This window comes from Triturus cristatus, chromosome 5_1 (genome assembly GCF_964204655.1).
Source record: "Triturus cristatus chromosome 5_1, aTriCri1.1, whole genome shotgun sequence".
In the NCBI taxonomy this organism is placed as follows: Eukaryota; Metazoa; Chordata; class Amphibia; order Caudata; family Salamandridae; genus Triturus; species Triturus cristatus.
In genome coordinates this window covers 441,707,874-441,722,893 of record NC_140587.1, presented here as the reverse complement: position 1 = coordinate 441,722,893, position 15,020 = coordinate 441,707,874, and the positions used below count along the sequence as shown (strand labels likewise).

Below are 15,020 nucleotides of genomic sequence, written 5' to 3'. Positions count from 1 at the left end.
GTGTTTAGCCATGCAACAGTTGATGTTGTTGCACCAAGGATATTGTGCTGCATAACTAAATACTAATAAGGTCACAAAAGCGAGACCTATTGACTATGCCAATGCTTGTTTCATGATTACTGCCAATGTCTTATGTTCCTTTCTACACATGCAATTAATTATACTGCATGTGTGGTCTAATTCCATTTATTTATTATTTTTACAAACGTTGTCCTTGCCATAAATGTGCTTTAATTATCTGCCACAACTAATCACACCTAGTTGGACACTGTAGCTTAACTTTGCATCAATGCCCGGCGCTGTCCCGGCACACATTCATTTACACATGCTTTAATAACAGGTACAATTTATAGCAAGGTATTTGTGAGAGTTGATTGCTTGGTGGGTTGGAGTGGGGATGATAGCATGGATAATTCAGGGTGGCAGCTGAGTTTAAAGCACTGATAAAGATGGTGCAGAATGACATTTGCATCTTGGATGGTGTAGAGCTGGATGTTTGCAGGATGGAGGTTGGGTTGGTGAATGTGGCACTGGTGGGAGGGTGTTGGGTTGGGACCTGGATTGCGGCAAGATATTAGTGAGGGTTGGTGGCTGGGTGAGGATGATAGAGGGGTAGGGTGGTGAGTCTGAAGATCGTGGCAAGTAGGAGGGGTTGTTTGAATGGTTGTGGGGTGGGAAAAATGTGTTGGCAGTGGGTGTGGAGAAACGTGGGTGGGTTATAGTGTTTCTTTCCCTGTGTGTTCTGCCCTCATTGTGTGCCAGTGTCAAGGGGCTCGGCGTTGTCATGTGGCCATAGATATATTGCTGGTTTATGGCCTGCTGGATCCCAGGGCAACGCCGGGGCACCTAGGGGAGGGGGGGGTCAGTACGATGTCATTGTCTCATCCTCTGCCTCTGTTCCTGTGTTTTGGCTGTTGCTCCACAGATGCAAGATATCCCTGCACGCCCAGTCAGCAACATTACAATTGTAACATCTGGAGCAGAAGTGTAAGTGGTGGGGAGGAGGAGGGGGGGGGCGACTGAAATGAACTGTTGCATTTGGTTTCACCAAAACAAGGAATGAAGCCGCATTAGGCGCTGTGGTCGGGGGCAGAGTCTGTGGCTCCTGATGCTAGGAGCAAACAATTGGGGAGGTCAAAGGACAACTGAGTGGGGTCAACGAGACACAGTGGGGTGCATTTTGTGACTGTGTAAAAGGGGGAACCTCTTGAGGCCACGACGAAGTCTTCAAAACGCCTGTGCCGTGAGAAAAGGTTTATTGGCCAGTGGGCGCCCAGGTAAACTATTGCCAAAAAAAGGCAACACTGGAAAGGAGAGAGTTTTGCCAACGGACTATGGCTCTATGACCACATCTGGGCCACGTCCCAGAAGCAGGGATCCTACACTGTGCCACCAGGCAATAATTTATTTGAGAGAGAGGATTTATTTGGGAGGCGGGCCCTTGCAAAACAGCAAGCCATCTCAAGGGCTCAACTTAATTTTAAACCTTTTCCTGAGCATGAACTGCCATTCGAGCTGATCTTCCTGCAGCTCGGGGTAGAAATTCTACTCAAACGGCCGCTCGTGCTTGCCAACTTAGCGTTCGCGAGTGGGGAAAAACTCCGCTACACTACGCACAGTGCAGTTTTCTGCACTCCGGGAGCTCCGCGGAGTGCAGAAAACTCCACGAACGGAGCAGAGTTCACCGCCCAGGCCAAGTTAAAAAGAAAAAGTAAACAACATTCTTGGGACCTAGGCTGCAAAAGGCACATGTATTGAAAAATGTTTTTAGAAAAAGATATCAAATATGTTTTGAAAAATAGCAGTGGGATCTGGCATATGTGCAAGAAAACTCTGTGTTTAAGACAATAAATAAAAATTCCATGACTGAGAAGTTACTTCAGATTATTCAGCATGTCAAATAATGCATAGGAAACAATGTAGTTATAAGGATATGGGTCACATGCCTTTGCTATACATGCGTTTTTGTAAACCAGACACTGCTTCCCCAAATCTAAAGTCTAAATACCAAAGACATATATGCATCTTTGACTAAAATGATCCTCAAAAACCCTCACCAATTTATTTATTTATTTATTTGTCGGATTTGTATGGCGCATAGCTGCCCCAGCAACGGGGCGTCCCCTGCGCGACCAGAGACAATGAGAGTAGCAGGAAGGAGAGCAGTTTAGACGTGAACCGGGAAAAGCCAGGTCTTGATGGCTTTTCGAAAAACAAGATGACTCTGGATCTCTCTGATCGGAACCAGAGTTGCGGCGCAAGACTGCGAAAAGAGCGGCCTCCGGCTCTCAGAACACGAGGGACACTCGCTAACGCTTGGTCAGCCGATCTGAGGGAACGCCGCGGCACATAGAACTGTGGCAGGTTGGACAGGCCCAAAGGAGCCTGTTGAGTCAGAATCCTGTGCGAAACGCAAAGAGTCTTAAACTGGATTTGCTTTTCAACAGGCAACCAGTGTAACTTGGGCAAGACATGGGAAACTGAACAGGATCTCGGCAGTGCCACCATAATACGTGCAGCAGCGTTCTGGATTCTCTGTAGGCGTCTAATACAAGACTTGTTGGCCCCAAGATACAGAGAATTACTATAATCCAGCCTAGACAAGATTGTCGCTTGGATAATGGTCTGACGCACACTGGGGGGGGGGGGAAACCGAGCAAAGGCTTCAGGCCACGCAGCAGCCCAAAACATGTCCCTGCCACGGCTTTCGATTGTGTATCGAAGGTGAGCCCACTGTCTATCCACACACCCAGGTTTTTAACTGCCTCTTTAGGCACAGGGGCCGGTTTGAGGCTGTCTGGCCAGCACTGCTCGGACCATAGGTCCCGGTCTTTCCCAAATAACAGCACCTCAGACTTACTAGCATTCAGCTGCAAGCAGTTGGTTGACATCCAGCCTGCCACCTCTACCAGATCCTCCTTGAACTTTCCCAAACTAACATTATTTCTCTTGGAGAAAGCGATCACCAATTGGGTGTCGTCAGCGTACAACACCAATGACAACCCTCCACCCTTAGCCACCAGTGCAAGAGGTTGCATGTAAATATTGAACAGAAGGGGGCTCAAAGTAGAGCCCTGAGGCACCCCCGGTTGCAAAACGAACTCCTGCGATTGAAATGGTGGCACCCAGACCTGGAAAGATCTGTCGTCAAGAAAGACCGACATCAATCCAAGGTCAAATCCCTCACTCCAATGTCCTGCAGACGCTTCAGCAAAATCTCGTGGGAAACAGTGTCAAAAGCGGCACTTAGGTCTAAAAGAACTAAGGCCGCACAATCACCCACATCCAAGATCCCTCGGATTTCGTCCGTCACAGACAACAGAGCAGACTCTGTACCATGACGTGCTCTAAAACCATTATGCGAAGGGTCAAGAATTGCATTATGCTCAATGAACTCAGTGAGAATAGTATTCACATGCAATTCCACCAGCTTTGCCAGAAAAGGAAGTTGTGAGATAGGGCGATAGTTGCCTGTCTCACCAGGATCCAGAGATGGTTTTTTAGCAGAGGAGTGACTTTCGCATGTTACCACGCTGCCGGTAATGTAGCTGAGGAGAAGGAGAGATTAACCAAATCCAAGCTTACTGGCACGATCATGGAGAAAAACTGGCGAAAATGATTAGGTGTCAACAGGTCAATTGGTGAACCTGATTTAATTTTTTTTACAGAGGGTCTCCAAATCTGCAAGAGATAGCAGAGGAAAAGATAACAAACTATTAGCCCCTTGGGAACCAGGAGCATCGGACCCGCCCTTGCTGCCCTACCTGACCGCGGGGGGAGACTTTGGTATATCTTCTCAACCTGGTTAATAAAATACCTGGCCAGGTCATTACACTGGCTATTCAATGAAATAGGGGAGATCCCGGACACACCCCCATTATTCAAATTCTTAAGCAAGGAAAAAACTGTCTTGGAGAGGTTAGGACTGTCTAAGATTTTATTACCAACATACTCAGCCCTCGCTCTCTGAGTTAATTTATGATAATGTTTGATAGCAGCACGATAGTTAGTTTTCCCTACTACATCATACGAGCGCCTCCACACTCGCTCAAGCTGTTTACAGTGTTTCTTGGCTTTGGACAAAGATTCGTTGAACCAGGGTTTGGACTGCCCACGATATTTCCCACCCAACTTTGCCGGGATGCAGCTGTCTAGGCCTAATGTCACCCAGTCATGGACATGCGTACCAGCAACCTCCATGTCCTGCGGCAATTGTGGGCTGTGGCTAGACCAAAAAACGGACAGACGACTGCTATGTAGCTTATGCCAAGGTCGTTTCAGAACAGAGGCAGAGCAGTAACCAGCCGGCTTGCCCCGTCACCGCAGTGAGAAAGCGACCAAAAAATGATCAGTCCAGCACTGTGGAGCCGGAGGTTGAACCTTCAGCAGGGCGAGATTAGAAAATAAGGGATCTAATAAATGCCCGGCGGCATGCGTGCACTCACGCACCCACTGAGTCAGTTGAAAAGCCTCTAGATCAGCCAAAAAACTGGCAATATCCGCCTTCCCAGTGTTTTCACAATGAAGGTTTAAGTCCCCTAAAATGCTGAAATTGGCCGCTTGACTGGCGTAAAACATGGCTTTATTCACTAGGTCTTCCCTAAAATCTCCTGATGGCCCAGGAGGACGGTAAATAAGAAAGCCGGAGATGGTGAGGTTGTGGTTCAGCATAATTTTAAATAGGACACTCTCACAGTCCATGACATTTTCCCTAATAAAGCTACAGGAGTAAATATCTTTCATAATGATTGCAATCCCGCCCCCCCATTGCCCCACTCTATTTAGACTCTTCATAACAAACCCGGGAGGAAGAGCCAACCAAGGTTCTGCTATGGAGTCTTATGTAAGCCATGTCTCAGTTAAAAAGAGAACATCAGGGGATTCATCCTCCAGAAGGTCAAAAACCTCTGCATGGTGTTTAACCGGAGACCGACAGTTCAGGAACCTGAAATCCGTATGGTCAGAAGGGCAAGGATCCAACTCCTCCCCTGTGAGTTGGAACGAGCAACACTTACATTTAACAGGGCCGTCCAGCGGATGCCATGGTGAGGAGGGGCATTTAGACTGCAGCCGCACTAACTCAGCACGCGAATAACTCCAAGATATAATTGAGGAATGGGCAAGGTGGCTGGTGACTGGCGACGGCCCGGACGGGCACAGACGGGCTTGCCTTTGGCGCGCCGCCGGCGCCTGTCCGCTGCGCGGTCCCGTCAGTGCCTCCATAAACAGCGTCTAATCCTCTGGCAACTAGAGCGCTAACCGCGAGTCACCCCCAAGATGGCGGTCGCGTTCCTAACTCCGCCCGAACCTAGCTCGAGAAGCAGCTTCCCCTTCACTCGCCCACCAAACCACCACCACGAGTGATTCCTCCGCAGTGCCCCCAAAGCGCAGCAGACGGAAGTCAGTCAGGTAAGGAGGGTAATCCCAACAGTCTAAAGTGATTAAAATCAAACATAAAATAAAGCATAAAATGTATTACAAATCTCAATACACACTAAGCAGTATAGAATGCACTACACTTACTCCCGGCTCACGCCTCAGGAGTCTAAGGTCTCACCAACCCTCACCAACAGACGTTGGACAATTGTTTTAGGGAAAAGATAATATTACAAGATTAAATTTTTCTGTGTCTCACAGTGTCTTTGTGCAGGTTTCTTACCAGGTGAGGGCTTCTGCAAGTGCTTTTCAAGCAAGGATTCCTCCAAAAGAAATTCAAACCAGGAGGTTTGGGGTGGGGTGGAAGGCCGACCAGCTATTGCTGCTTCCCTGTCGGCAGCTTCAGCGCTCATTTTCTTTGCTTGGTTTTTGTCCATTTTGAATACTTGGTCACATCTGAAAAAATAAAATGTCCTAAGAGTTCAATTCCCCACACTACAAAAAATCACACACTCATAAAATAAACATTTATTTTACTTCCCATATGAGTGGATAATTAAGTATAGCTCAATGTGGCACGTGTTGAAAGCCTATTTTGTGAGTTGGAATCAAAAAATGATGGCATAGCCTTACACAAGAACTAATAAAATGCAAAGTATCTCAAGAAACTCCTTGTGAAGGATTGTTGAAGATTAATGCAAAAAAAGTTTGAACACTACAGGAATCTAATCCTTGTGGTCGTGAAAATCATTTTCTCTCGGGGGTTAGCAAGAACCTATGCTATATGTGGCATTTAATCGTGGTATAGCAGGATGGAGATTAAAATGAATGGCAGCATATCAAGGCGTATTGCAGGGTTTGGAATTGGTGAACTAAAAGATGTTGTGCAAGTGCCATGTTTAAAGTATACAGTTTATCTTTTCCATGCCAATGATTTTGCATTTATATAAATTCTCAAAATTAAGTTTGCTTTAAAGGCCTTTGTGATGCATTTAAATGCACTGGCTAAACAAAACGTAACTAGTTCGAAGGCCACCCCTTATATCTGTTTTATTATAGAGATTTACTACATAGAACACATTTTCTACAGGCAAATGTAATTACAAACTATCTGAAGCTGTATAGTGCAGGACAGTAAAATAATTCAAGAGAATGCATAAATTACTCCTGCATCTATCTACTTTGTTGCAAAACCAAAGAAGAAGCTTAATGTTTACATGTGCCATATAATTGTTCCTTTGGAAGCTGTCCAAATCAGGTCTGTTGTCTTAATCAATGATTATTCGGCATTTTATGATTTGCAGTAAACCAATTTTCTAAACGTGTTTATTAAGGACCTGCAAGAGTGATGAATTGCTCATATAACACAGCAGCATATAAAAAAAACCTTGTACAATCAGGGACCAAATTCTGCTTGCTCATGACGCATGGACCACGTCTTATCTCATGCACTAAATTTGTTTTGCCATTTCTAATCACATTTGCATTAGGGGAGTACAGGAGTGAGAGATTCCCCACAGAAACAGATGGTAACAACACATTAAGATCTATAGTCCCGTACAATCTCCCCAATTTCAGCTTGTTTGTGACATGAGGGTTTGTTTTGGGTTTTAACCAGTAACCATGGACACATCCCCACCAGAGCAGAAGTGGTGCTTTACAGTTCCAATCGAAAAGCACAGCTTTAAACTAAACCCCAGGGGGAACTAAAACAGTACATTTGCAGTGCTCCCATCAGCCATTTTTCTCTTTTCATGCCAAGGCTCCTGGGGCACAGCAGCGCTGGCAGAAAAGGCTGGGAGGTGTGATTACTGCTGCGGTGCCAAAAGCACAGGCCGGTAAAGAGAACTAGGCTAGTCTTCCTCTAGAGTAGACCAAAGGTTAGGTAAGATGGGTTGGGTCATTTCCGTGCAGGCAGCCTGCACCCCTACAGGTCGTGTATCTGGGAGCAGTTGACACTAGTGTTCTTGTGCTCTCCCAAACTCATACACATTGATCCGTGCAACCATAGCCCTATATCCGGTGTCTTGTCAGCCCCAAGTCCTGAAACATAGACCTGCACCAGGAATTCTGCCATTCCTCCAAATCCACAATCATATGGCTCATATACTATACCCTCATGTACATGCTGATTTCAGCAAGCTCACGAGGGGGTGAGATCACCCCGATTTTCAAATGTAATGATTCTAACCTTCCCAGCTCTAGGCCTAGTTTCTAATCCCAGTTTCCAAATGTGACTAGAAAATAGGTTTTGCATGAAGATTCCTCAAACCCCTCCCCCGCCCCCCAGTATCTCAAACTGTAAATGTCGAATATGAAAAAGTGATAACGGAAATGTTATCATCACATGGGCTGACATTCTATTACAGACTCTGCCAAGAGTGGACATGCTCTTACATCTACACTACACCTTAGCTTAGGTGTAGTGTAGATCCTGCTCTCCTCCATGTCCATGTAATCACATTGGGTGCACAAGCTTGAGGGGAGAGAGAGAGAGGGTGGATGCCAACAGACCCCAGCGCCCTACTCTTTCTGTGTACTACGCTGCAAATGCTCTGCAGGGGAGGAAGTAGTGGCGGAATTCCAGTCTCTGGTTTTACAGTGCATTTCTATTAAACGTTTTGCACCATTAGTTTGAAATATTTGAGTCAAAAGTGAATGAAAATAATGCTAAAAAATGCAATTTGGTGCCACTACATTTTTGGTACAGGCTGGAAATCTCCTCGTGCTTCATTTTTTATTTTTGCCTTCCAATGTTTAAACAATAGGGCCAGCCCAAGTATGTTTCATACATGTTTTTTTTTTACTGTGATTCTATTTTTGTTAATTTTTTTTTCTCCAATCGGTAAACTTAACCTTCCGTGCCAACTACACAAACCACATTCCAAGGTAATTATAAGCAGCTGATCTCTCAGTCGACCTATTATTTAGATACCATGACTCCTCTCACCCCGTGCTTGGGAGGGCAATCAGACACCACCATCTTGGGCTTTGATATACTGACAGTGAGAGCTTGTTCTGGATGTTGAAATTATTCAAGGCATTCACGGTCCTTTAAAGAGCCACTCTAAAATACAGTCCACAGCACACTGACTTCTGTATACTGGGGAAATCAGGAAGAACAATTATTTTCTCAGCCATTACACCCCCAAAGAACAGTGGAATTTAGATTAAGTAGGCGGGGGAGGAAAGGGCACAAATGTTCCTGGTCTAAATCAGTTGTGGGCCAGTGGGAGTGGCTTCTTAACTTTACAAGGACCAACACGCTTTAGTCTGCCCGAGGCAGCTCTGAGGAATACCCCAACTGCTTAGATCCCCCACCCCCATGTACAAATATACACAGCTATCTGCACCCATACCCCCTCCCTCAAACACACTGGCAGAAGTGTGGGCTCCCAGGCATGACAGACTGCTCAGAGTTACAAGGGAGAAGCCACCACATAGCCTACCTCCATCTTCGGGTGCAGTAAAAAAGACTCAAACGCCACAAATATTATTAAGCTGCACCCAACAGCTGAACCCGTCGTAGCCTGCTCATGGTGATGGTATTACAACTTGAAAGGAGTTCCACTTTGGAGTGAATCCTATCTCCAGCACCGTCAAGTAGTCTTCTGGTGAGCAACCTATAAATTTCATAAAGAACATCCCAGGAGACTCTAAACGTGAGTTTATGTAAAATAAACTTCATCAAGGCTGATGAGGGGTGACACCCCAAAAACCGACCCCAGGAATGCCTGTTTTCAGTCCAGGGCGGACCTGGCCTGGAGGTTCGGGTTGGGCTGTTCCCATGGGGAGCATGGGCAAGACTGATTTGGATATGGCTGGGTCCAAACTGGGGTGGTGTGGTTGGTGAGCTAAAGAAGGATGAATTTAACCCTGATCGGTGACTGGGGGTGAGTGTTTGAAAAGTACTAGCACTAAGTCCATCATCTTGTTGTGTTGCTATGTTCACACTAAGTGGCTAGGGCATGTCCAGACGTGGGTCCCTTGCTCGCTGTGCCACTGAATGCAAGCTAGCTTGGCAAATGAGGGGTGATACCCCAAAACCAGTCCCAGGATGCTTGTTTCCAGTCCAGGGAGGACCCAGCCTGGCAGATCGGGCTGAACTGTTCCCATGGGGGGCAGGGTCAAGAATGATTTGCACATGGCTGGGTCAAAAGTGGGACGGCATAGTGATCAAAAGAACAATGGATTTAACCCAGATCTGTGACTGGGGGTGAGTGTTTGAAAAGTTTCAGCACTCTGTCCATCATCTTGTGTCTTTATGTGAAATAAAACATGCCAGTTACATTAGAAATGTTTAAATTGGGAGTAGAGTGGCCAAGTGCTGCTGTGATGGGCTGTCCAACCTTGCAATCTGGAATGTGGTCCAAATACCATACTGTTTGACCTGACATCCCTGACCTGGTATTACCCCAGACTTTTTCCCTTCATTCATCTATTTTTTTGCTGAACTCGTTTTTGTTGGCATTGGGAGAGGCCTCAAAAAATCAGAAAAAATGTTACCAGACCTGCAGGTCTCGTGACTTGAATAATCTATTCAACCTAACTGTAATGTGCTTGACCGATAAACTGGTCTCAAATTGTGTGATCCTAGGGAAATACTTTATTTCTTGGAGTCGTCTTTTTAGTCATCATCACATTTGCGAGTACCTTCAAACATGTGAATTCATCTGTACAAAAAAACTATTTTGTCTGATTTAAGAGACTAAACTTTTGCTCCTTGTATAATAAAAATTTAACCACATATAGGGCACAAATGACCCATGACCTACCTCGTAGTTCACCAACAGCATTGTCATGGCATGACAGGAATGTTTCTCAGTTCATATTTAAAACATCTCACTTTTATAAAATAGATTATTAAAGCATAATGTGATAGTGCACTGTCATTAGCATACAGACATTATTTTCCACTGAAATGGGCCTAATCGTGCTCACTGATATGCGCTTTTACTGGTAAAACTATATAGTGTACGAAAAGTAATGAGTGGAAATTTGGTTTCAGCATTTGTCATCTGTACATCGCCAAGTGAAGTATTCTGATTTATTTTGATCCTGTTAAAATCTTTGTTTCCATCTCACTTCCGAATTACAAAAAAAGTGTTTTCTAAACTACTAAAATATTTGTTTTAACATTTGTACAGTTCACTTACAAGCTATTTACATTTTCTGTGCCTAGCATGATTGCCAGACTGTTCACTTTACAAAATCCTCTAAAATTTGCAGTAAGAGAAAGAAGAGTAAACACCAATCTTCACAATAAAATAAGGATCAATTTGTAAGAAAACATAAGCCTTGTAGACTGCAGTGGGACTCACCGTTTGCTTTCCTGCGTTCCTGCATTGGGTCCTAAGCGCACTGACCTCCAAACTCGGCCACAGTAACCACCGTACCCTGGTCCCTACCGCCGCCGCAGCTACAATCATCGCGGACGCAGTGTGGGGGGGGACTACGAGCCCCAGAAGCCTCAGCGGCCGGAAGACGCCGCTAGACAACCGCGCCAGGAGGCATAAAAGCGCGAACAGAGGCCCCGCGTCGCGGGACACGCGCGAGCGGCGCCGGGCTAAGCCCGGGCAAAGGGCGGGCCGTCTGTGGCCGTCAGCGGCTGGCAGAGGCTGGGCTGGGCCCCCCCCTCCTAGCATTGGTGCTCGCCTCCTTGCATACCATCAGGTACTTTAGCTGATTCTTGGCAGCTCTTGTATAACGCACTGGACTGTGGTGGTGATTATTAGACATTTTCTGTGGTAGCTGCCCCACTTAAACCATCTTGTATGTGGGTCTTAGTCCACGTTACACCATTTATACACCGTCACTGCGTGATATTACTTTTCTGTGTTATCTTGTTTTTATGCTTTTAGATTTTATTACCCTTAGATTCTTAAGGGTTTTTATCCCATTATATTGCGATATTGTTTTTTATTGTAAAACAGCCTGTACAGGTTCTGTGGGGGACCATAATGGGGAAGAGGAAAGACATGGAGGGAGGCAGTGCCGCTGGCACCAAAAAAGGGAAAAAAGCCAAAAAGAGCCCACATGCCGCTCTCAATTGTGTTTTGGGCAGAATTGAGGGCATTGCTAATGATTGTGAGGAAACACTGGGCTGTAACACTCCAAAAGGTATAGAAAATGTGGAACCGAGGGGTGTTAAATCCTCTAACAAACTCCGAAAGAAAACCATCCCTACAATGTTTGCTAACCAGCAAAGTAGCAATCAGCTTTCGCAAGCTTCTTTATTGACAACACCTGATTTCCTTGCGGACGCTGTTTCGTCCAGCTCTCCACCTTCGTTATTAGATCAGGGGTTGGCGCTGCAGCAAGCCCAGATGACTCCTCTTCCAGTCTCATGCTCAAACAGATTCTCTCCCCTCGACCCAGACACCAGCAATATGACTACATCGGCCCCAGAGGATAATATGGACTCAATCCCAATAGGTAGGTTAGCCACTGGCCCAGGGAGTGGGACTTCTGAGCTGGACCTACTGGCTAGGATTAGGAAGTTGGAGGATATGTTGGTACTGCTGACCGAGAGGTTGGACAGTTTAGTCCATGGACAAGTTACACCACCCGTGACTCCTGCCTTACCTCCATTACGGGAAGACATTGCTCCCGTTGGGAGGGATACTCAGGGGACAATAAAACATACCTCCCTAAATACTTCTTCGTTACCACCCCAAGGCCACAGGAACAAGGGGGTTGGTAATAAGACGTTTATTAATGATAATGCTACATCATATGCAGATATCACGAGAGGTAAAGCTTGGAATGGGGCACCCGACTCTAGACCTAAATCCATGAAACACATCCATACTACATCTTCCCTCCCCCGAGTTCATACTATATCACCCCTCTCTAGAGCCACCCATGGTCCTCGCCCACACCACCCACCCAATAGGGCCATGGTGTATATGACAAACGTCCCGAAATTAGCTAACTCGGGGGGATATGAAAGCAGGGACTCATTATTTAATAAAGCTATCCATTGGTTGCGCCATGTAGATCTATTATCAGAGATGATATGATAAGAGTAAGAAGGATCTCCAGGGCAGATGTGCAGGTGGACTGTCTGGAGATTGAACTCAGGGATCCCTCTCTAGCAGAAAATGTATTCCTGCTAGAGCTCAGGACATCCCCACCGGAGTACTCTTCGATACAGATCCGCTCCTCTTCTTCTTGGCCACACCTGCAGGAGGATGATGAGTCAGGGCTTAGACAGGTCGACTGACTGGCGAATAATTGCCCAGATAACTCTCCATCTGTCCCGGAACGGTATTACCAAGCGGAATATAGCGTATCAGGCTATTCCTTGTCTTTGGACCGGGGTGGGGTCTGTACCGACAATTTTGTCCAGGCACAACCAATAAGAGGAGTCACTCATCCAAATGGGGTGTTGGGTGTAAACAGCGATATTTTCCTTAATAACCCAAGACCAATTCACTTTTTATCATGGAACATTGCGGGTTTGGAAAAGAATCTCGCTGACCCCCTCTGGAATGACTTTATTAACAAATTCGATATTATTCTATTTCAGGAGACATGGAGCCTAGTTCCCCTCTATAGGTCAGGCTATTCCACCTTCCATATTCCAGCGATTAGCTCATCCAGAGGTAGGCCTTCAGGGGGGCTCCTTGTTTGGGTTAACATCCACTCGAATTGGTCAGCTAAAAACCATGCAACCTCCTCTCAGGACATCCTTCGTATCTCTATTGGTGGACCAGATTTAAAAGATGGCTTAGAAATGTTTAACATCTATGCCAGAGGGACCGCGGGAGGCCAAGTAAGCCCCATTATATCGTCCCTGGACTCTGAGCTTACGGACATCACTTCCACAGCAGGTATCATCGTTGCAGGAGATCTTAACTGCACTTTCGAACCCTTTTGCGACGAGGATGTCCAGGGCACTAGGGACTTAGACACTAAGTGGGAAATTCCCTGCCTTAGCCTCCCTCCAATAAAGAAATGGTCTCAAAGAGCCATACAAATCAATGCTCTGACCGTAGAGCATAACCTGAGGGCGACAAATGGTAGAACAAAATCTGATCGAACGGGAAGCCCAACCTTTATTAGAACCAGGATGCCTTTGCGCATCGATTATATCTTGCTGGACGTTGGGTCATGGGCCGACCTCATCGATATGGAAGTTATCCCAAGATGCGAAAGCGATCACAACCCCTTGTCCATGCAATTTTTGCGCAACTCTGATCTTATACCAACCGAGTATGTTAGCACCAGGAGCCCTTGGTTGAGGGAAATTGTGCCCTCTAACTGTAATCTGCGCCTTAAATGGCCCAAGGTTGCCGAACGAGAATTATCTTTGGAGGGTATCAGGAAGATTATGAATGCCAGTATTTTAACGCTCAATGGTGTTCCTGACACTCCCCCTTCACCTGCTTATTCTTCAAAGCTTAAGGAAATATATCTTTCAACTGTGGTCAAGGTGGGCGGGTTTTTCCAGGCCAAAGTTAATTGGGGTTGTAAGCGTCTTTCCCCAAAGGTTGAAAACCTATGGTATTCTGATGATTGCAGGAAAAGGAGGCAGGACCTATCGAGAGCTTTAAAATCTAAGGTCCAGATAAATATCCTCTCCGCAAGAAAATCATACTATAGGTCTATCGCCATAGCGAAACGAGCTTGGGAAGAAACACACTGGCAAGAACTCAAATCCGCCGCCCAGCTGAAGGATGCTACCCTATTTTGGGACCTCATCAACGTTGGCACGAGGAGGGGGGCTGACCCAATACCGAACCATATTGCAGGGCGAGAATGGTTCGACCACTTCCAGAAACTATACATGGGTGACGAGGGGCTAGTACTATTAGAGCAAGGGAGTGATCTAGAGCCAACTGTACTTCCACTTGAGGGAGAGCAGTTTGGGCTCAACGAGGTACTTACAGCTATTGCATCGATTGTGCCCGGTAAAGCGGCTGGACTCGACGGCCTCCCAGGAGATCTCATGCTCCATGAAAAAAACCTTTGGGCTCAATTTATCTGCAGATCTTTAAATCTCATAGCGAATGGCCACCCTGTACCAGAATCCTGGAAAGGAGCGGAGGTGGTGACCATCTTTAAGAAGGGGGATAGAGAGGACCCTGCTAATTACAGACCGATTAGTTTAATTGACGTTGCCCAAAAAGTGGTTGGCAGGGTCCTCTTAACGCGGATGAAAGAATGGATCGATGAGGAGGGCGTCCTGTCCCACTTTCAGGCAGGGTTTAGATGTGGTGTTGGAACAATGGATCAGGTATTTAGACTCTGCCTGATCTATTGGAAAACTGTAACCATCGAGAAGGGTAGGCTATATTTAGCATTTATAGACTTAAAAACAGCTTTTGACCTGGTCCCTTGTCCCAAGCTATGGCAAATTTTGCTAGACCTAGGAATTCCTCCCCTGATCCTGAATCTTGTCAAGCGCCTGCATGAAGACAATTTTGCTACAGTGAGGTGGGGTGGCCAGGGCCAGCTAACTGAGAAAATAGTAGTTGAGAAAGGGGTACGCCAGGGTTGTGTTTTGGCGCCGACCCTGTTCTCTCTCTACATAAATGGGGTGGCGGACCATTTGAGAGAGGACATGACCGATGCCCCAACCCTGTGTGGGGAAAAAACACCGACTTTACTTTTTGCGGACGATACCCTCCTGATTTCTA

General features: G+C 46.1%; 1 protein-coding gene across 1 annotated transcript in view; it reads right to left on the bottom strand.

Annotated features, from left to right (window-relative positions):
• INTS8 (integrator complex subunit 8) overlaps positions 1-15,020 on the bottom strand; it is a 724,118-nt gene that overhangs the window by 703,801 nt on the left and 5,297 nt on the right. The window contains exon 2 of the mRNA XM_085605229.1: positions 5,660-5,832. Within this exon, the coding sequence (XP_085461355.1) occupies positions 5,660-5,813 (154 nt within the window). The 5' untranslated portion in view covers positions 5,814-5,832. The remainder of the gene's footprint in view (positions 1-5,659; positions 5,833-15,020) is intronic.